Raw genomic sequence first — 22,623 nt, 5'->3', positions numbered from 1 at the left:
TGTATTTTTAGTAGAGACAAGGTTTCACCACGTTGCTCTGGCTGGTCTCGCACTCCTGACCTTGAGTGATCTGCCCACCTCGGCCTCCCAAAGTGCTGGGATTACAGGTGTGAGCCACCGTACCCAGCCCCACCTCAGCCTCTTAACTTGTATTTATTAAACGCTTACTATATGGTATTGCTCTAGGCACTTTTCTAGTATGAACTCACTTAGCTCTCATGATAACCAATAAGCCAGGTACTATTATCATACCCCCATTATACAGAAGGAGAAACTGAGGCACAGAGAGTCTCAGAACTCCGCCCAAGCCTACCCAGCTAGTAAGAGGCAGAACTGCTTCTGGTCTGACAGACGTTGCTTTTCACCACCCCACCCTGCCCTGGGCTACCCTTCCTCACCCCTCCCCTGAACCTGGGTAACCTCAGCCTCTCCTTCATGCACCCGCTGACCTGTGAACTTGCACTGCTGTAGGAAGCCCTGAAGGAAGGGTGAGTCCGAGAAGAGCATCTGCTGGAGCCGCTCAGCGCCCACATGGAAGACAGAGTTGATGAGGAGGCGGCCGGAGAGGTCGGGAAGCAGGGCAGCCAAGTCCGCTGGAGACAGAGGAGAGCCGAGGATGATGACTGCCTCCACTCCTCCCTCCCTCTGCGGGCCACGCCTCCCCACTCCCAGGCCTTGTAGTGTGCATGGGCAGACCCAACCTCCTGGAGCAGAGCTAGACACTGACACAGAGCCCTCCTGTGACTCAGGGATGGGTTGAGGGTGGGCATCTGCTCCGCCCAGACAGTCAGCGCCACTGTGCTTGGTTCTGGGTGGAGAACACCCCTAGGCCCTGAGATTTAAATTACAGGGATTCATTACCAGATAGCATGTGCTCCTGGGAGCATCAACCTAGGAGCACAGCAATTGGTTCAGGGGTGAGTGGGTGGCCCAGGTCTATCCGATCAACCACAGTGATTGGTTCAGGGGCAGGCACGCTCTCAAGTTGGGCCAATCAGAGCTAACCCTAGGGTGTCCACTGTAGACACTGGGAAAAATAGGCTCCTCTCTCTCATTGGGCTGGTCTGGGGCAGGGCTGAGACCATCTTTGCCCCATAAGAGACAAGAGTAGACGCTAGCTGAAAACTAGTGGAGAGAAAATGAATATAATAACGATAATAGAAATACTAATAGTCAACGCTTACTAACTGGCCCAAGTGCTTTAGATGTATGAAATCACTTAATTCTCTCCCTTTGTTCGTTTTAGAGACAGGGTCTCGCTCTGTTGCTCAGGCCGGAGTGCAGTGGTGCAATCATAGCTCACTGCAGCCTCCAACTCCTGGGCTCAAGCGATCCTCCTGCCTCAGCCTCCCCAGTAGCTGAGACTACACAGGGTGCATGACACCATGCCTGGCTAATTTTTAAATTTTTTGTAAAGACAGGGGTCTCACTATGTTGCCCAGGCTTGTCTCAAACTCTTGGCCTCATGGGATCCTCTTGCCTTGGTCTGCCAGGTAGCTGGGACTATAGGTATGCACCACCACACCTAGTTTTTTCCTTTTTTTCTTTCTTTTTTGTACAAAACGGGGTCTTGCTTTGCTGCCCATGCTGTTCTCCAACTCTTGGCCTCAAGCAATCCTTCCTACCTTGGCCTCCCAAAGTGCTGGGATTACAGATGTGAGCCATCACACCCAGCTTCATTTATAGTCTCTTAACAACAATCCTATGAAGTAGGTATTATCATTGTTAACCCCATTTTCAGAGGAGGAAAGCAAAGCTCAGAGAAGTTACATAATTTGCCCACGTGACATGGTCAGGAAGTGGTGCGACCAGGATGTGAACCCCGGCAAGCTGCCTTCAGTCTGTGCTCGTGTTCACCCTGCCATGCTGCCTTCAAAACAGAGTAAAGACAGATTTCTAGCAACAGCACCTGAACGCCATCCTGCCTGCCCCTGGATTCTCAGTGCTGCGGGCAAATCCATCCCCTCTTGCTTAAGACTGAGCGAGGCTTGCAAGTACTGGAGGCGAATGAATTGGGCCCGGCTGCCTCACCTTCCTCCCCAGTGGATGAAGAGGAGTTACTTGTGTCTGTCAATAGCTCCTCGCTGGGCAGCAGATCCAAGGGGCCCAGGGTGGTGGGCCCGTCAGGCTGGGTGGGCTCTGTGCTCGGGGGTTCAGCCACCGGGGTCACTGTCTGGCTGGAGGAGGCATCTGGCTGGCTGTCTACCTGCTCCTCCTTGTCCTCCTCTGCCTGTGGAGAAAGGCCCGATGCAGCCTTGGCCACCTCCATCCCAGCCCCAGGGCTCCCAAGTCCACACTGGCCACAAGGATTCCAGAGCCTGTGCAGACCCTGGGTGGTGTGTGCACCGAGGGCTCACGGCTGAGCTGCGAGCAGCCTGGGGCCACCCAGATGAGGACCCCTCTCAGCCCCTGCCAGGCTTGTCTCAGATGCCTGAGCCATAAGCTTTCTTACCTGTCCTGTCCATCTGTCTGTCTGCTGCTTCATCTATCCACCCATCTCCCACCCCTTCTGTCTCTCATCCTTTCTGTCTGTCCCCTCTCTTCCCTGTCTCTCTTTCCCTATCTGTCGCATGTCCGTCTTCCCCTCCCCAACCTGTTTCTCCATCCAGGCCTCCCCTGTCCCTCTATCCATTCCCCTCCAAATCTGTCAGGCTGTTCTTCTCCCACTGCACCCCCAGCCCTCCTCTCTCTTCCTATCAGTATCCCACCCCTCTTCCACCCCACCACTCACCCCATGGTCTGCGTCGCTGCTGGCTCGGGAAAGGTTGGGCGTGACGCGGCCACGGCGCGAACCCACTGGGCTTGGCTCCTGGCTGCGGTCAGCTGCCCCCGAGGAGGTGATGTCACTCAGGGCGATCACATCTCCCACTTCCTTGGGGGTCCTATGCAGAAGGGGAAGAAGCAGGACTGCTGTCCTTGAGACCCCACACACCCTCCTGAATCCTCCAGACTTCATACGACCACCTCAGGCCCCCCAGCACTCCAGGAATTCTGCACGCCGACCGTCCTGTTCTCCCCCGAACCCTTCCACCTCCTTTGACCTCCAACTCACCCCAGACCGTTCAGCTGCAAGGGGCAGACATAGTCCTCATCCTCACTGGTGAGGCCCAGCTCTGAGCCGTAGCACTGATGCACCAGGTGCCAGAGCTCGCGGGGACTCAGCGTCTGGGGAGGCGGGACCTGGGGTTGGCCTCCATCTCACCCCAGCCAGAGCCCGGCCCGCCAGATTCCCCACCAGCCCTCGGCCTCCGCAGTTCCCCTGGCTTCCACAAGGAGGCAGCCATGATCTCCCGCACCAGACCTGGCCCCAGCACGCAGGAAATCTGCTACAGCCCCTCCAGGGCCTGCGCCCAGGACTCAAACCTCCCGCCTCCCAAGTCCCCACAATACTCTGGCCAGGGAATGTTCCCATTATTTTTTATAACTTTTTTTGTTTGTTTGTTTGTTTTTTGGAGGTGGAGTCTGGCTCTGTCGCTCAGGCTGGTAAGATCAGTGGTGTGATCTCAGCTCACTGCAACCTCTCCCTCCTGGGTTCAAGCGATTCTCCTACCTCAGCTTCCCAAGGAGCTGGGATTACAGGTGCTTGCTACCACGCCCAGCTAATTTTTGCAATTTTAGTAGAGACGGGGTTTCACCATGTTGGCCAGGCTGGTCTCGATCTCCTGACCTCGTGGGCACCCCGATCCGCCCGTCTCAGCCTACCAAAGTGCTGGGATTACAGGCATGAGCCACCGTGCCCAGACATGAATGTTCCCATCTTTACAGAGAATACAGAGGCCCAGGAAGGGGAAGTTATGTAGGGAAAGTCATGTGTTCAAGGTCACCAAGTGACTTGGTCAAGCCCTGCCAGACTCCAGGGCTGAGTCTCCCACGTCTATGCCATCGTGGCCCCCCGAATCTTTTCCCAGGTGTCCTCGGGAGCCTTGAGCTTTCAGCCACCCATGGTCAGAGTGGCTGAATGACAGTGATGACAGATAACAGTAAGTGATGATAGCAGCAGACATTTGCCACCTTGTCAACTAGATGCATTCTTCTAACCACTTTACAGATGTGCTAACTCACTGTATCTTCAAAACCATCTGGAAAGGAGGTGCTAACCTCATCATCCTTTTAAGACAATGGTGCTGAGAAGTGCAAGGTGACATGCCAAGGTCCAGCCAGGAAGTAGCAGTGCTGAGATGTGACCCCCCAGGGGAGCTGGTCTACAGCCAGGGGGCAGAGGGGGTGGCGAGGGAGCTAACCACTGGGCTACTCTGCTCATAAGAGCTGACATGACTGAGTACTTATTCTGGGCAAAATTCTGGGTGCTGAGAAGTGGTGATGGCCCCCATTTGACAGATGGGGTTCAATCACTTGCCCCAGGGGATGGGGCTGGAATCCCGGGGCTCTGCCCTGTCCTCCTTAGGGCCTGACTGTGCGCTGTCCCTCTCTCAGGATGCTGAATGGGACCCTCAGCACTCCTGCCTCCTCCAGGGACTTCGGAGCCTCTGAGAAGGCAGCGCGTGAGTGCCGCTGAGCCGGAGGATGGGGCTGGGGCTCTCTGAGGTGCTGTGGGCCAGCCATAGCCGGTATCCTGTGATGACCACCCAACCTCTATCCACGCTCCCCCACTGCCAGCGGAACCCGGATTTCCTTCAGGGTGAAAATCATTCCCAGCCCCAGGGAACAATTACGATGGTTTACACCAATTCATGTCCCTTTGCCAGAGACTCAGCTTCAGGATCAGGTGGGGCCCAGGGAGGAGCTGCAGGGGCACTGGGCCTGGTGCCCATGGGGAAGAGCCAGGACTGCCTCCAGCTCCGCAAGTTCTGGGGTCCCTGGCTCCATGGTCCCCCTGGGAACACCCCATCCCCACCCAGGCCCACCTTTTCAAGCAGTGCATTCTGCCAGAGGCGGAAGATGAGGAGGAAGCAGCGGTCACGGGCCCCAAAGGAAGTGAAGAAATGCTGTCAGGGAGAGAGCGAGAGAGGTGTGAGCAGGTCGGGGAGCGACCAGGACAGAGGTGGGGAAGCGCCACCCTCATCTGCGTTGACGCCACATCTTTGTCCCCATGAATCCACTAATTCACCCCTGCATTAGTTCCACAAAACATCTGTCCTGCGCTTGGCCCTGCACTGTACAATGCCAGAATCACTGGACTGGGGAGACGGCCCCTGGCCCTGTCCTTGGAGCTTCCAGTCCACGGAGGGGCAGATGCATCTCTAGGCAGGGTCAGCCCAGAGGGGCTGGAATGTGATGGGGGAAGCCCAGGGAACTTGCCCAGCCTCCTTTGCCACTAAGAATGGTCAGTTGATCCCTTTTTTTTTTTTTTTTTTGAGACAAGGTCTGGCTTTGTCACCCAGGCTGGAGTGCAGTGGCCATGATCACAGCTCACTGCAGCCTCAACCTCCTGGGCTCAAGCCCATCCTCCTGTCTCAGCGTCCTGAGTGAGTAGCTGGGACTATAGGTGTGTGCCACCACACCTGGTTCATTTTTTGCTTTTTAAGAGACAGGGTCTCCCTATGTTGCCCAGGCTAGCCTCGACCTCTTGGGCTCAAGCAATCTTCCTGCCTCAGCCTCCCCAAAATGCTAGGGTTACAGGCATGAGCCACTGTACCTGGCCAGATCCACTTTTAACCAACAAAACACAAAGAGAAGTCTGCTGGGAAGTGTCCCCCACACCTGTCCCCCTTCTTGTTGGACCGTTGGTGAGAAAGCCATCTTGCAACCAACGGACATGCGGCCACAATGACAGGAACAGGACACAGCATCGGGGAGACTTACGAAGGGAGGGGCGGCTGAAGTGCCACATACATGGGAGAGTTTTACTATTTCTGCTGTTGCTGAGCAGCTGTGTGAGGTGACAGGTTGCAGGGAAAGAGAGGAGAGGCTGGTGCGGGGATCAGGTCAGGGGTGATTGGCGCCTGGGCCGGGAGAACAGAAAGAAGGGGACAGCTCGGAGAGAACTCAGGGTGCAGAACAAACGGGGCTTTGCGTGGTTGCGGGAGGCAGCCTGCTGAGAGGGAGGACCTCCTGGTCCCGTCACCAGGTCCTCCGTCACCTTCTCGCTCTCCGTGCAGATCTGGATGGCGTTGGGGATCAGCTTGGCCGTCTTTTCCTTCTTCAGACATGTCACTTCCTTCAGCTGGATGGAGATCTGAGGACAGCAGGAGGGTCAATAGGAGCGGGGTGGGGCCTGGCCATGGGGGCCCCCGCCCCTGCACCCTGCCCCGCTGTGGGCTCACCGTGGTCTCCCAGCGGAAGATGTTGCTGTAGAAGCAGATCCAGTTCTCGGAGAGGTAGAGGCGGCCCTGGAGCAGGATCTCACGCTGCAGGGCGCAGGAGTAATCTGAGAGTGGCCAGGGAGAGATAGGAGGACACCCAAGTCACGAGGCTCAGCCGGCGCCCGCGGGCTGGCGGGGAGTCACAGGGCTGGGCTAGGAGCTGGGACTGGTGGTCTGGGACTCACCCACAATGAGGCGTTCTGCTTCGGGGAGTTTGCTGAACAGTTTCCGGAAGTCCTCATTACGCTGCTTGTAAGTGGGGCTCAGCATCTGAGGAAGTTTGGGAGGTGAGAATTTGGATGGGGGTTCACACTCCCAATTCTGCCCTATAAAGCTCCTGGAACCCCCTCAGTCTCTTAAGTCCCTGACAGATTCCAATGCACACAACAAACCAGTAGCCACAATGACAGCTGCCATTTACAGATTTCTTATGTAAGCCAGGCCCTGTACCAAGCACCCACCAGCATCACTGACTCATTCAATGTTCCCTTCAGCCTTGTAAGGTGGGGCTGTTTCTCAAGGACAGAGAGCGGCCCAGAGAGGTTAAGTAACTCACCCAAGGTCACACAGCACATAAATAATAGCATACAAGGTGACCCTAGGTCTGCACCCACTCCATCTCAGCATGCACTCCTTGACTGTTGCAGCCTGGGGCTCCTGGCCCAGCACCCTGTCCTCCCAGCCCTCTAGCAAGCCCCTTGCCCAGACACTTACACTGTACCAGCTCTGCATCTTCTGTAAAGAAAAGGAGAGGAGTCAGGATGAGCCCCTAGATCACCGGCCAGCTCCCCCCCAGCCCTCTCCCCACCCCACCTGGGCTTGCACCAACCTTGCTGTTGCGGATAAAGTTCCGGCTGCCTAGGCTCTGGGTGCTGGGGGTCCCAGGCACCCCACCCTTCTCTGAGGAGCTATCTGACCCCTTCTCCACCATGGTGCCTGGTTCTGGCTCGGGTGGGGGCCGGCTTGGGGGCAGGAGCTGCAGCCGTTTCCGGAGCGATGGGGAGCTGCTTGGCGTGCTCCGGCCAGAGTGGGGTGTGGTGCTGGGGGCAGGAAGAGGAAGGGAAGTGTTAACTGGAAAAAACAGGCTAGGGTTCGGGGACAGGCCTATTTTCAGAGGCCCACCCATTGATCCCCGAATACACACCCATCCACCCAGCCATCCTGTTCCTCTTCCCAGCAGTGAGACTCAGAACATGCTCCTTAATGTCTCTGTGCTACAGTTACTTCATCAGTAACCCGGGGATGATAAATACATGTCCTCATCTGGTTGTTTTGGGGCTTAAACAAGTCAGGACATGTAAAGCACTTCCTTTATCTTACTTTATTTTATTTATTTTTTGCGACAGAGTCTTGCTGTGTTGCCCAGGCTGGAGTCAGTGGCATGATCTCGGCTCACTGCAACCTCTGCCTCCTGGGTTCAACTGATTCTCCCAGCCTCCCGAGTAGCTGGCACTACAGGTTCCTGCCACCATGAATGGCTAACTTTTATATTTTTAGTAGATGGGGTTTCACCATGTTGGCCGGGCTGGTCTCGAACTCTTGACCTCATGATCTGCCCACCTTGGCCTCCCAAATGCTGGGATTATAGGTGGGAGCCACCGTGCCCAGCCTACTTTAGTTTTTTTTGAGACGGGGTCTTCCTAAGTTGCCCAAGCTGGTCTCAAAATCCTGGCCTCAAGCAATCCTCCGGCCTCAGCCTCCCAAAATGCTGGGATTACAGGCATGAGCCACCATGCCCAGCCCATGTAAAGTAATTCTAACAGAGCATGGCACATAGCAAGCTCTCGACGACACCTGCTATGTTTTATTTTATTTTATTTTGAGACAGAGTCTCTCGCTCGTCACCCAGGCTAGAGTGCAGTGGTGTGATCTCAGCTCAATGTAACCTTCGCCTCCTGGGTTCAAGAGATACTCCTGCCTCAACCTCCTGAGTAGCTGGGATTACAGGATCACACTACCATACCTGGCTAATTTTTGTATTTTTAGTAGAGATGGGGGTTCACTATGTTGGCCAGGCTGGTCTCGAACTCCTGACCTCAAGTGATCTGCCCACCTCAGCCTCCCAAAATGCTGGGATTACAGGCGTGAGTCACCATGCCTGGCCTATACCTGCTATTTTTTAAATTAACTTACTAATTCATACAACAAATATTTATTGAACAGTGACTTTCCACTCAGTTGTTGGAGCTAAAACCCTAAGCATCTTTCTTAATTTCTTTATTTTCTTCATCTCTCATTTCAAAATCTATTTCCATTATTTATTTTTATTTTTATTTTTATAGATAGGGGCTCGCTCTGTCACCCAGGCTGGAATGCAGTGACACAATCATGGCTCACTGCAGCCTCGAGCTCCCGGGCTCAAGTGATCCTCCTGCCTCAGCCTCCAAGGTAGCTGGGACTACAGGTACACGCCACTGCAACAGCTTTTTTATTTTTAAAAAACTTTTGTACAGATGGGGTCTAGCTATGTTGCCCAGGCTGTTCTCAAACTCCTGACCTCAAGTGATCCTCCCACCTCGGACACTACCAAAGTGCTGGTATTACAGGTGTGAGCCACTGCACCCAGCTCTATTTCAATTATTTTTATTTTTTTGAGATGGCGTCTCACTCTGTCGCCCAGGCTGGAGTGCAATGGCACGATCTCGACTCACTGCAAACTCCACCTCCCGGGTTCAAGCGATTCTTCCGCCCCAGCTTCCCCTGTAGCTGGGATTACAGGCACCCGCCATCATGCCCAGCTAATTTTTGTATTTTTTGTAGAGACGGGATTTCACCATGTTGGCCAGGCTGGTCTTGAACTCCTGACCTCAGGTTATCTGCCCGCCTCGGCCTCCCAAAATTCTGGGATTACAGACGTGAGCCACCGCACCCGGCATGCATTATTTTTATTATACCCATTTCTCCCTGCTCCAGCCTCCATCACCTCTAGCCTGGACACCCCGGCAGCCTCTTCCCTGGTGTCCTACAACCAGAGGGGGCCAGTGACCGTCTGAGTCAGGTCTGAGCCCTGCCCTGGATGCACCTCACTCCAGGTAAAAGCAAAGACCTCACCTTGGTGTGGTGATTTGGCCCTGGAACCTCGCTGACCTCACGTCCTCCCTCTCCCTGTCCTTCCTCCACCCTGGCCATCCCAGCCTGCTTTTGTCCCTAAGCTCTCCAACCTCATTCCCATGCCAAGGCCTCCACACTTGTAGTCCCTCCGCCTCAATGTCCTTCCATGGCCCCGGCATCACCAGCTCTGTCCCCTTCAGCTCAAATGCTCTCCTTCCCCGTCATCCAGCCTAAGGCAGGCACCTCTGTTGCCACACCCTGGGCTATCTGGAGTGTCCTGCTTGTTTACTGTTTGTTTACTGTCTACCCAGACTGTGACCTTCAGATCTTGGTTACCACGGGGTCCCTAGAGCCCAAAACTCTAGTAACATAGCGAATGCTCAATAACCACCAGAGGCTAAAGGAATAATCTGCACGCTGGCTGGAGCTGGCATCAGTAGAGCCCGCAGGACACGGCCCCTGCCCTTGGGGAATGAGCCTTCTGGTGGGGAGGCAGACACTGAACAAACAGGACACTCCCAACTTGACTGTGCGAACACGAACTGTAATAAGGACTGTGGGGATGGTGTCGGGAACTTTAAAAGGACATTCTTTGTTGACTCCTTATCAGGAACTATGTCAAGCTCTCCGTATGATTAACTGTATTATTTCTCAAGCCGGTGCCTTTGATACGATTAACCATCCCTGCTTTACAGAGGAGGAAACTAGCTCGAAGTGGCAAACCACTTGCCATAGGATATGGGCCTGGTTTATTTCTTTTTTCCTTCGTTTTTAGAGACAAAGAGTCGCGCTGTCGCCCAGGCTGGAGTGCAGTGGCACTATCTCAGCTCAATGCAACCTGCGCCTCCCAGGTTCAAGTGATTCTTCTGCCTCAGCCTCCCGAGTAGCTGGGATTACATGCACCCATCACTATGCCCAGCTAATTTTTCGTATTTTAGTAGAGACAGGGTTCCACCATGTTGCCCAGGCTGGTCTCGAACTCCTGAGCTCAGGCAATCCACCTGCCTCAGCCTCCCAAAGTGCTAGGAGATTACAGGTGTGAGCCACTGCACCTGGCCACAGGCTTGGTTTATTTCAAGGCAGGATTCCCATTTGGGGGCCTCGATGTATTCTGGGGTGCAGGTGGGATTCCCTCCACCACCTGGGGCAACTCAAAGTTGTCTCTCTTAACTCCAAGCCTTAACATATGCCATTCTGTCTGTCCAGGTCGTAGTTCTTCTTTGCCTAGCAAATCCTTATTTGTCCTTTAGGACTTTGGCTCATGCGTGACCCCACAGTCCCCTGGGCAGCTCCCATCCTGGACTACTCTGGGCTGTCACTGTCTGATGACAAGTCCAAGTCCCTCACGGGTCTGTGGGTCACTGCTCTGTCCCCAGCACAATGCAGGACAGGACACAGGGTAGGCATTCATGTAACACTTGTAAAATAAATTTGTGGAATAAAATACATGAATAAAATAATTAAACAGCCAGCGGCCCAGGCTACTGCTTTTCCCCTGGGCCATCCTAGCAGCCTCCTCTCTGGTCTCCCTGTTCCCGTCCCTGCCCACACCTGTAGTGGGAGGGAGCCTGGGATCACCTGAGTCCATCAGGGCCCTCCTGGGTGGTCCCTCTCTGCCGTCATCAGCCCTGCACTCCCTCTCCCAGCTCCTGCCTTGGTCGGCGCCTCTGCTCAAAATGCCCTTCCTCCCAGACATCCACATCCACAGGCCCCCCCCCACCTCCCTCAGGTCTCTGCTCAGTGGACACCTTCCCTACCTCCCTATTTAACACCCCCTACCCCACCCTCCTGATCCCCCTTCCTGCTTTCTTTCTGCAAAGCACGTCTGCCTGCTGCCTCCGGGGACCTTCAGTATTTCCCCCTAGTTCTTATCCTTCTCTCCCCACCCCCACCCACGATGTGAGTGTCCCCATCACCTAGAGCAGGGCCTGGCGCACAGGAGGTGTTCCGTGGGCACATACTGTTGGGGATGGCCTGGATGATCGGCCCTCCTCCCCCGCCCCTCATAGAACTTGGGTTCCAGCAGGTGCACGACTTCTTGGACCCCGCAGGTCTCCAGGGCAGCAGCCTGGAGTGTGGGCCCCACAGTCCAAGGAGCTTCCAGTCAAGTGCAGCCGCGTCCTTTCCGTGTGACCCTGAGCCAGTGTCTGAACCATCCTGTGCCTCAGTTTCCTCTTGGGTATGATGGGAATTAGTGCCCACCTCCTAGGGTTGCACAGAGATGGAGGTGAGGTGAGATCCACAAAGCCCAGTACCTGGAGGGCACCTGGTTTAACTACGCTGCTTTCCCTCTGGCAGGGACTGGTGGACTAAAATGGAGTGTAGAGCCCAGCTGCCAGCCCAGTGCACCACTGTCCATGACGCTCTGCTGACCCTGACAGGGACCTCACAAGCACTACGCCTGATGTTAGGAGCCTCCATGACTGACCCTCAACTCCAGCCTTTCACCTCTAAATACCCTGCACCCGCCACAAGGAAGTGAGCAAAGCCCATACAAGCCCCTGCCTGCAGGGACCTGACGCTGAAACAGGGAAACATAGACCGTCAGTAAGAAAACAAGTGAGCAGGGATGGCAACCTCAGACCCTGGTGAACGCCATAAAACAATGCTGCTCAGTATGGGCCCCAGAGAGCAGCAAGCAGGACTTGGAAAGTGTTCAAAAGGCAGAGTCCAGGACCCACTCCCAACCTTCTGAAACAGAACTGGGCTGGGGCCAGAGATTCTGACGCACATTCAAGTTTGAGGACCACAGAGGTAAGGGATGGGAAAACTAGGGGGCAGAGATGCTTTTTAAATTTTTTTTTAGAGACACGGTCACACTCTGTCACCTAGGCTGCGGTACAGTGGCAAAATCATGGTTAACTGCAGCTCTGAACTCCTGGGCTCAAGCAATTCTCAAGCCTCAGCCTCCCAGGTCACTCCAGGCCCGAACTCTTGCGCTCAAGTGATCCTCCAGCCTTAGCTTCCCTGGTAGCTGGGACTACAGTCTCATATCACCATGCCTAGCTGATTTTTAACTTTTTTTTTTGTAGAGATGGGGTCTTGCTATGTTGCCCAGGCTGGTATCAAACTCCTGACCTCAAGTGATCCTCCCACCTTGGCATCCCAAAGTGCTGGGATTACAGGCATGAGCTACCGTGCCCAACCAATTTCTTTAGTAAGAGTCAGCAAAAGCCTTCCTGAACAAAGCCCACTTGTTCACCTGAGGACAAAGAACAGATGTGGCAAAGGCTGGGAGAAGGCTGTTCCAGGTGGAGAACATCAAGCTCAGGGACAGGACTGAGCCTGGCAGGTCTGAGCGTGAGTGAGGTGGCCAGTGGGGCTTGGGGAGTAGCGGAGGTGCACAGGCCTGGTGACCCTAGTCAGGAGTTTGGCTTCACCCAGACGGCACTGGTGAGCAGGGAGGGACTCTTAAGTAGCAGGGACCACATCCTCCCCTGCCTGCTTTTCTCAGCCGTCTAGCCTGAAACACAGACCTGCCCTACTTTCCCGCAGCCACAGATCTAGGCGCAGGGCCTGGGGGCAGGAATCCTGAACAGAGGCTCAAGGCACACAGACAGGGCAAGGACCATGCCCCCAGTTTTTGCTCCAGGGCTGGGCAAAGAGGAAGTACTCAAGGGCGGGCCCTGTGGCTGCCCAACCAGGCTAGCTGAAGGCAGAGTGAAGGGAGGAGCCTGGGGGACTGTTATAGGGGTAAGGAGACTCGGAAGGGATGTTGTTTTGCTTCCGCAGACACCTGACCTCCAACTTCCTAGGCCCCAATGGACCCAGAGCTGCCTCTGGTCAGAAAAGGGCAGATGCATCCACAGGTGTGCATAAAAGGGAAACTCAATGATTGCCACACAGTAGGTGTCAGGGGTAAACTGCATTTCCCTACAATTGCAAGGAGTCTCCTCTCTCTCTGTGTCATATGCACAGACACACGCACAGAGCAACAGCATCACAAGTATGCTACAGAGAGCCACAGAGTAATTACACACACACACACACACACACACACACACACACCTGCAGCATTGCTAGTCTGCTACAGTCACATGGCAATTTCCCAGAAAAGTTATCCAGACACATGCATGTGTGCACACAGACAAAGAGCTGCAGAGGGTCACAGAAACATACAGCGACCCACAGAAAGTCCCGGATAAATTATATTCACATACATAGCCACGAGGAAGTCTCAGCAAAGAGCCAAAGACAGCCATACAGTGAAAGACTGGTCCCAAAAGACCCCGGGTGACACATACATAGTCCCAGGTAAATCAGGTCCCACGGTCAGCCAACACATCCCCACTGAGTTGTTCCTGTGCCCGCACTGGGTTCACTGTCTGGCAGGGAAGACTGAGCAAAGGCTACTTCTAAAATGGCAAGGGGCTGGGTGGGCACAGTGGCTGACACCTGTAATCCCAGCACTTTGGGAGGCCGAGGCGGGTGGATCACCTGAAGTCAGGAGTTCGAGACCAGCCTGGCCAACATGGTGAAACCCCATCTCTACTAAAAATACAAAAATTAGCCAGGTGTGGTGGCACGCACCTGTAATCCCAGCTACTCGGGAGGCTGAGGCAGAAGAATCGCTTGAACCCAGGAGGCGGAGGTTGCAGTGAGCCGAGATCGTGCCACTACACTCCAGCCTGGGCTACAGAGCGAGACTGCGTCTAAAAAAGAGAGAGAAAGGAAAAGAAAAAATAAAGTGGCAAGGGGTGGAGGTGTCAGTGGCTGTCGCTGGTGGAGAGCCCTGACGCTCACACAGTCAAGCAGGACTTGGGAATAATGCAGCCTAGCGGGGCGTGGATCTCGAGGACACAGTGGCCAGGTAGTGGAATAATGCGTGGCACAGGCTATACTAACTGTAACAGGTGGACAATGTCAGTTATGATTATTGCCTCCAAAGTGCCCTGGGTACTCCCAGGGTCTTAGAAGGGAGGGTTCCAAGCCCACAGAGAGCCACAAGGGGTCTCACACTGTTCACACACACACACAAAACCACAGAGGGTCTCAGCTGTACACAGAGAGGCCTAGGCACCACTCAACACTGTCACAAAGGAATACACAAGGGAATGTTCACACAAAGATGGAATCAGATTAAGTTACAGCCACACTCGCAGAGCCCCAGACACACAACAATGTCACAAATGTAACTTACATTGGCACACAGAGCTAAATGAGAGTTTCAAGCCAGGTGCGGTTGCTTAAGCCTGTAATCTCAGCATTTTGGGAGGCTGAGGCAGGTGGATCACCTGAGGTCAGGAGTTCGAGATCAGCCTGGCCAACATGGTGAAACCCCATCTCTACTAAAAATACGAAACTTAGCCAGGCGTGGTGGCGCACGCCTGTAATCCCAGCTACTCGGGAGGCTGAGGCAAGAGAATTGCTTGAACCCAGGAGGAGGAGGTTGAAGTGGGCCAAGATCGTGCCACTGCACGAGCCTGGGCGACAGAGCCAGACTCTATTTCAAAAAAAAGAAAGAAAAAAAAGAAAAGAGCGTTTCAGAGCTAAATTACAGGCATATGCAGGCACAGAGGGTCATGGTAGAACCCAGAGCCCCAGGCACTCTTGTACACACACCACTAAGTCACAATGGGATGCACACTGGTGACTTACAGCGACGCTTGGAGCTACAGATGGAATTAATGGTAAAACACACACAGCCCAAGAAGGATCAGAGCTGCTACACACAGTAACTCCAGACACACGTACACACACTCCAACGTCACACTCAGACACACAGGGGTAATTTATATTTGCACAGGGAGCTACAGATGGAATGAGACACAACACGCACACAACCACCTGCTCACAGCCACAGACTTGGAGCCCCAGACACACGCAGGTAACAGTAACACACACAGCCGCGGTCGGAATTAATGGTTAAGTTACACGCAGGAACCCTATCAGAGGCCCAAAGCTGCTGCAGGCTAGCAGCCCCAGACGCACGTACACAAACTTGCAAGACAATTCACAGTTGGAAGCACATGCGCCCACCTGGACCGGAAGGGGAGTAAGAAGTCCTTTCCGAGCACACAGGACCCCCCGCCCCCCATGATCTCAAGCACGCGGTCCTGGGGAGACGCAGGAAGCCCCCACCCCCGGCAGCCCCGAGACCCGCAACAGCCAAGGACGGTGGGAGGGGGCCCAGCCAGGAAGGGGCTGGCTGCTCCGGGCAGGCCCAGGGCTCTGCGGCCTGTGGGCCTGGGCTGGTCCGGATCCTCTCTCCATCCCAGGCCGGAGCCCCAGTTCGGCCTCGCGCTCATCCCTCGCTTACCAGGCAGAGGGGTGCCAGGCCTGAAGGCCCTCCCCGCCAGATGAGCCCGCGGGCCCCCAGCCAAATCCCGCAACCCAGTGCGTCGCGGGCCGGCAGTGGCGACCCAGACCTCGGGCCCTGTCCTGCGTCCGCGCCCCACCCCCCAGCTGCACCCCTCGCCCGGGGGCCCCCTGCCCCGCCCCCACCCCGATCGCCCCGGCTAGGGCCACGTGCAGAGGCCCCCGACCTCTGCAGCTGCCGCGCCGCCCCCTCCCCAAGCCCGCGGCGCCCCCTCCCTCCGGTGGCCTCCCCCGCGCGCCCGGTCCCTGAGCTCTAGTCGCCTGGTCCTTACTCGAACATGGATGCGGCGCGGCGGGCGCGCCCCGGGCGCAGGGCAGGGCTGGGCTGCGCGGGGCTGGGCTGCGCTGGGCGTCCCCGCAGGGCACCGGCCTGGCCTTCCGCGGCCGCCGCCCCCACCAGACCCAGCCGCCCGCACAAAAGGCCGGAGCCGCCGGAGGCCGCCGCGGCGTCAGCGACACCCCCTTCCTTCCCCCGCCCCGCCGCGTCACGGCGCCGCCCCCCGCCCGGGAGGGAAGGCCGGGAGGGGCCGCAGAGGCCTAGAAGGAGGGAGAAGCTGGGGAGAGAGGGACTGGACAGAGAAGGGAAAACAGAGGGGCAGAGAGACAGAGAAGGAAACAAAGAGACTTTATTAAAACCAAACATCGTGGAGACAGCTGCCTGCCCGCAGGTTGGGGAGCCCCCTCCCCTAGTACCTAAAAAAGGGTCCCTAGCAACTACTATGCCCCTGGCCAGAAGCTCCTGGACCTCCCAGGGAGGAACCTGAGAGCCGGGGCGAAGGTGGGGGAGGACTGGAGATGCTGGGAAACCGAGGTGTGTGTATAGCGGAGGGGGTCCGAAGCTGGCGGGAAGGGGTGGGGCCGGTTGGCCGCCTCCTCCTTCCCTCTCCCAGTCTCTGAGCCCGGGTTCCTGGTCCCAAGAGGTCCCGTGCCTCCGTTTCTAGGGACTTCCCAGTCTTGGTCAGCCAGGCCAAGTACCAAGTCAGAATCCAGCCTCCCTGGCTCTTATCTGTGCTGAGACCTTGCGCTCATCACCCCGGTGCCGGGAGTCCCACTAACTCGGTGGTAAGGGCTTTTCCCGGGGACAGCGCAGGAACGGGCAAAATCAGTCCTTTTACGGAAGGAGAAGCCCGGCCTCTAAGATGGGAAGTGACTTGTTGGGGTCACCCGGTAGGTAGGCAGCAGAGTTGGATTCGATCCTCCTCTGACGCCATAACCTGCGTCCCCCCCCCCCCCCCCCCCCCCCCCCCCCCCCCCCCCGTCTGCAAGAGGTCAGAGTCAGGTGGTGTCCTGGACTCCTGGCCCAACCACACAGAAATGCGAGTCCCACCTCACAGCTCCAGGGCTGTGGCTCCCCAGCGCTCTCCAGGGTACGCTGTCCCGGCCTCTTTTGAAAAAACTCCCTTCCCATCCCTCTCCATCAACCCTTCCCCTCCTCCGGCAAAAGAACCCCACCTGACTTCTCCATTTTGATGAATGGCAGGCCCAGAACTTCAGTCTTTTCTGACCCTCTCTTTTCCTTCACACCACATCCAATCTGTCACAAACTCTGTGAGCTCCACCTATAAAATCAAATCGCTCCAGATTCTAAACTCTTCTTCCTCCGCTGCCCACGCCCTGGCCCAGCCTCCATCCTCTCCTGCCTGGATATCCCAGCAGTTTCCTGCCTGATCTCCCTGCTCCCATCCCTGCCCCTACTGTCTGTTCTCACCTGCAGCCAGAGAGAGCCTGGAACCACCTGAGTCAGTTAACTACCCTCCTGGCTCAGAGCCCTGCCCCAGCTGTACCTCACTCCAGGTAAAAGCAAAGTCCTCACCTTGGCACCCAAGGCCTCTGTCAGCTCTCTGATTTCAGCTCCTCATCTCCCCCTGGCTCACACCCTCCATCCAGCCTTCCCGCGCTGTTCTTCTAACTCACCAGGCATCTTCCTGCCTCCTACCCCAAGACCTTTGCACTGGCTATTCCCTCTGCACGGACAGCACCCCCACCTTGCCATGCCCTACCTCTCATGCTACCCCCCACCTCTAAAACCCCCCATCCCCCATCTGACATTTGCTGCCTCCCACCGGCCAATGTAAGAGAGGCCCTCCTCCCACCACCTTCCTCTGTCCAACTGATCTCTTTAGATTTCTCTTTGGTCTGTTTCTTCTAGTGTAATGCTTTTACTTTTTTAATTAAATAATATTTATTTCAGGTTGGGCGCGTTGGCTCACACCTGTAACCCCAGCACTTTGGGAGGCCAAGGAGGGTGGATCACCTATCAGGAGTTCAAGACCAGCCTGGCCAACATAGTGAAACCCTGTCTCTACTAAAAATACAAAAAAAATTAGCCAGGTGTAGTGGCTTGCCCCTGTAATCCCAGGTACCCAGGAGGCTGAGGCAGGAGAATTGCTTGAACCCGGGAGGTGGAAGTTGCAGTGAGCCAGGATCGTACCGCTGTGCTCCAGCCTGGACAACAGAGCAAGACTCCATCTCAAAAAAAAAAAAGGAAAAAAGTATAATGGTCCTCTATGTGCCCTGTACCTATATAGAACAGATGTGGACATTTTGCCATTTTGCTTCAGGTCCTTTTTTTAAAAGAAATAAATGATTACACTTACAACCAAAGGCCCAGCTCCCCATCCCTCCTTTCCCTTCCCCCAAGGAGCCTTCTGCCTGCCGTGCAGTTGGTGTTTCCTTCCTGTGTTTTTTTGTTTTGTTTTGTTTTTTTGTTTGAGACAAGGTCTTGCTCTGTCGCTCAGGCTGCAGTGGTGCAGTGGCTCGATCTTGGCTCACTGCACCCTCCACCTCCTGGGTTCAAGTGATTCTCTTGCCCCAGCTTCCTGAATAGCTGGGATTACAGGCATGCACCACCATGCCTGGCTAATTTTTGTATTTTTAGTAGAGATGGGGTTTCACCGTGTTGGTCAGGCTAGTCTGGAACTCCCGACCTCAGGTGATCTGCCTGCCTTGGCCTCCCAAAGTGCTGGGATTACAGGCGTGAGCCAGCACGCCTGGCCCCTGTGCACTTTTCTGTCCTTTTTCTACATCAGGAGGCATCCACCAACACTATCGCCTATTATCCAGTGTCTTTTTTAAAAGATACACAATTAGGCTCCCTCTGTTTCATTTGCAACTTGCTGTCCCCCATCATCATTGTTTCTGTGATTTCTCCACATCCATGCACAAAGCTCTGCTTCATAAACTTTAACTCTTATCGAGTATCCCTTGTTGGAAGAAACCACAGTGGCTACTTCTTCTATTCAAGGTCAGTAGAGTTCTTTCCTCTTCCGCCTATGGCCCTGAACCTCCCATTTCCTGTCTCCTTGTATTGCAGGTAGTGTTTCTTTGCAGAAGTTTTGTTTAAACTTTCTTTACTTCTTTGTTTTTCTTCTTCTTTTTTTTGGCCTGTGATCTACAGCAGGAAATATCTTTCACATGGGCTTCCAGCACGTACTTAGAAATACGTGTAATGCCACAGAAGTTGTAAGAAACCACACATACCCTCATTAAGCCTCACGCATAGTGTTATTTGCAATTCTATTTTCTGATTTGGATAAAAAAGTGCTGATCGCGGCCGGGCGCCGCATCTCACAAACCCAGCACTTTGGGAGGCCGAGGAGGGTGCATCACCTGAGCTCAGGAGTTCAAAACCAGCCTGGGCAACATGGTCAGACCTCGTCTCTACTAAAAATACAAAAAAATAGATGGGTGTGGTGGTGCACATCTGTGGTCCCAGCTACTGGGTGGAGGGGGGAATGATGGAAGTTGCAGTGAGCCAAGATCGTGCCACTGCACTTCAGCTTGGGTGACAGAGAGAGATGCTGTCTCAAAAAGAAAAAAAAAACAAAACACAAAAAACAAGGGCTGATTGCAATTCACTATATTAGTTTTGTGGCCCTTAAACGGTTCTTGACCTATAGTTTGAAAAACACTGGGTGGGGTCCCTCTCCACCCATCCACTCTTTTTTTTTTTTTTTTTTTGAGACAGAGTCTTGCTCTGTCACCCAGGCTAGAGCAGTGGTGCAATCTCGGCTCACTGCAACCTCCTCCTACCAGGTTCAAGCGAACCGCCTGCCCCAGCCTCCTGAATAGCTTGGATTATATGTAGGCACCCACCACCATTGCTGGCTAATTTTGTATTTTTAGTCGAGATGGGGTTTTAGCATGTTGGCCAGGCTGGTCTTAAACTGTCGACCTCAGGTGATCCACCAGCTTCGGCCTCCCAAAGTGCTGGGATTACAGGCATGAGCCACCGTGCCCAGCTTCCCCGCCACTCTTACTAGGCAGAGCTCAGCTGGGCTCACTAATAGCTGGTTGTCCCAATGCACACCCTCAGTTTTTACCTTTTGTTTGTGCATCTGTTTCGTGGCTTTGAGTCAGCCCTCTGTGGGGCTAAGGTTGCGCTGTGATCTGCAGCCACAAGGAACCCACCCTAGACAGAGAGAACCCTCCCTAGACAGAGAGACCCTCTTTCCTGTCCCACTGCCCAGGTCTGACCTGTCCTGGGACAGACTCTGCGGGTCTGGCATCCTCAGCTGCTCCCGGCGTCGGGGGATCGGGGTGCAGGCGGGGGACTCCCCATCACTGGATGGCGTTATGTGAATGATGGGCACCTCCAGGAGCTTCCAGGACTCAGAGGCCAGGCCCTGGGCCCTGTCACCCTGTGGCTGTTGCTTCCTCTGCCCAGCTGGGAGGTCAGGCGAGCCCTGGGGACTGCCCTGTACCAACAGGGTCTCCCAAGGCATCAGGGGCAGGATCTCATCCATGGCGAGGGTCTGGAACAGCGGCGTGGTCTCTGGGAAAGAGAAAAGAGAGGTGGGGGTAGAGTTCCTGCTTAAGCCCCCTTACCACCTTCCCCCGTGGCTCCACTAAGAGAAATGAGCTATGATTAAGAGCACAGTTGGGGGCCAGGCACGGTGGCTCATGCCTGTAATCCCAGCTCTCTGGGAGGCTGAGGCAGAAGGATCACTTGAAGCCAGGAGTTTGAGACCAGTCTGGGCAGCATAGCAAGACCCTATCTCTACAAAAAGTTAAAAATTAGCTAGGCATGGTGGCACGTCCCTATAGCTCTGGCTACTCGGGAGGCTGAGGTGGTAGGATCACATGAGAATCCCGGAATTTGAGGCTGCAGTGAGCTATGATTGTGCCATTGCACTCCAGCCTGGGCAACAGAGGGAGACCCTGTCTCAGAAAAAAAAAAAGTATGATCTGGGAGTCAGAGAGATCTGGGTGGGATTACCACCCCTGCTAACCTCATTCCCTTATGACCCCAAGCCTGTGTCCTCTTTTGGAAACTCGAGATCCTGATAGGACCCCGTAGGGTGGCCAGGCAGTATCTGGAGGGCTCTGACATGCAAGTCGCTAGGCCAGGGCCCCAACACAGTAAGTGCTCAGTTAATATCATTTGCCTGTAGCTGGAGCTGAGGTTTACAGAACCACATAGCTCCTATCTCATCTGTGGGTGGCCTGGGCTATTTTTTTTTTTGGAAAGCCCTGGGTGTTCTCTGTACCCACTCCTGCCCTGTGTCCCTTCCACACAAAGGGCCAGGAAGGAGCCTGGCCTCAGTGGGTACCAGAGGCCCAGGCCTGGGTAATGGCTGGCCGGACAGACAGAGAGGCAGAATCGGGATTCCCCTTCCCTGTTTGCTTAGCAGTCGCCCCTCCCAAGACAAACAAAGGGAGGTGGCCAGCTGGGGCCTTCTGGGCCTGGGAGGAAGCCAGGCCAGTTTCTGCGCTGCGGCTGTGATGTTAGAGGCTGCCTGCGTCTCGGGAGGCCAGACCGCAGTCTCTGTCCTCAAGACAGGGGCTTCTTGGCACCTACCTGTTCAGGGAATAGGGAAGGGAGGACCTTCGGGAACCAGAAAGGGTTTCCCCTGTTTTGGAAAAGACCTTGACCCCTACAGGCCAGGCCTGGATCTTCCCAGGCACCTGAGTACCCCAATACCCCTACCTTATGGGGTCCTCCTCCTTCTGTCCACACAGGGTTCAGACTTGCAGAGGAAGGGCGGTAGACCAGGCACTTCCTTTCCCCCAGGAGTCCTAGCTGGGCCAGAGAGTCATGACCTTGCAGGCTGGAATAGTCATGACCATGTCCGGCTGGAGTCGTGTTACTCTCCGGCCAGCTGCTCCTGGGAGAAAGGACAGAGTGGGAATGGAGGTGGAGGTGCTCATACCAAGGAGGAGGCAGAAGGAACCCCTCTCATCCTTCCGTTCTTGGCTGCACAGGAAGGAAAGGCTACCTACCCCAGGCCTCTTGTGGTCCATTGCTCGTGTTGGTCTGTGGCCAGCCGCAGTGTAGCACCTCCAACTACATCGGAGCGCAAGTCCCTAGACAGAGAGGCCCCCTTTCCCGTCCCACCGCCGAGGTCTGACCTGTCTCAGGACAGACTCTGCAAGTCTGGAGTCCTCAGCCGCTGCAAGCATCATAGGGGCGTCCCCCAACTCCAACTCCCCAAGAATGTTCCTCTAAGTTCAGAAAACACCCCCAGGTGACCAAATCCAAATTCCAGTCCTCATCTTCCCCAGCTGCTCTTAGAGGCCCTGACCCTGGGAGAGGCTTCTTCCTCCTGGAAGGCTCCCTTGGCCACTGTGATGTCACAGTTTCTTCTTCTCCCACCTCATGCAGCTCCATCTCGTTTGGTGCACAACTCTTGCCCCTCTCCCTGGTCCGTAAAAGCTGGCGTTCCCCAAGGCTGAGGTCTGGGAACTTTTACTTTTCCAGTTTCTTTTCTTTTTTTTTTTTTTTTTTTTTTTTCGGGAGGGGGATGGAGTCTCACTCTGTTGCCCGGCTGGAGTGCAATGGCACGATCTCAGCTCACTGCAACTTCTACTGCCCAGGTTCAAGCAATTCTCGGCTTCAGCCTCCCAAGTAGCTGGGATTACAGGCATGCATCACCATGCCCGGCTAATTTTTTTAGTAGAAACGGGGTTTCACCATGTTGGCCAGGCTGGTCCCGAACTCCTGACCTCAAGTGATCCTCCCACCTCGAACTCCAAAAGTGGTGGGATTACA

At 55.0% G+C, this 22,623-nt stretch overlaps 1 protein-coding gene across 6 annotated transcripts in view; it reads right to left on the bottom strand.

Moving 5' to 3' along the window:
* Positions 1-22,119, bottom strand: part of GRAMD1A (GRAM domain containing 1A) — a 32,293-nt gene extending 10,174 nt beyond the window's left edge. Inside the window, exons 1-12 of one of the 6 annotated variants that reach the window (XM_058424805.1) lie at positions 21,855-22,119; positions 20,109-20,406; positions 7,093-7,303; positions 6,978-6,998; positions 6,449-6,533; positions 6,225-6,328; positions 6,041-6,136; positions 4,866-4,946; positions 3,053-3,165; positions 2,732-2,882; positions 2,032-2,230; positions 450-593 (exon numbers count right to left, since the gene is read on the bottom strand). In XM_058424805.1, the coding sequence (XP_058280788.1) occupies positions 450-593; positions 2,032-2,230; positions 2,732-2,882; positions 3,053-3,165; positions 4,866-4,946; positions 6,041-6,136; positions 6,225-6,328; positions 6,449-6,533; positions 6,978-6,998; positions 7,093-7,303; positions 20,109-20,377 (1,474 nt within the window). In that variant the 5' untranslated portion in view covers positions 20,378-20,406; positions 21,855-22,119. Of the gene's footprint in view, positions 1-449; positions 594-2,031; positions 2,231-2,731; positions 2,883-3,052; positions 3,166-4,865; positions 4,947-6,040; positions 6,137-6,224; positions 6,329-6,448; positions 6,534-6,977; positions 6,999-7,092; positions 7,304-11,230; positions 11,248-15,904; positions 16,076-20,108; positions 20,407-21,561; positions 21,697-21,854 lie in introns of those variants that run through there. The other 5 variants (XM_058424806.1, XM_032170451.2, XM_058424807.1 and 2 more) reach the window with 5 other exon arrangements.
* Positions 22,120-22,623: the final 504 nt, after the last annotated feature.

The sequence above is a fragment of the Hylobates moloch genome, unplaced genomic scaffold, assembly GCF_009828535.3.
Source record: "Hylobates moloch isolate HMO894 unplaced genomic scaffold, HMol_V3 SCAFFOLD_12, whole genome shotgun sequence".
Classification (NCBI taxonomy): domain Eukaryota; kingdom Metazoa; phylum Chordata; class Mammalia; order Primates; family Hylobatidae; genus Hylobates; species Hylobates moloch.
This window is presented reverse-complemented; position numbering and strand designations above follow the sequence as displayed.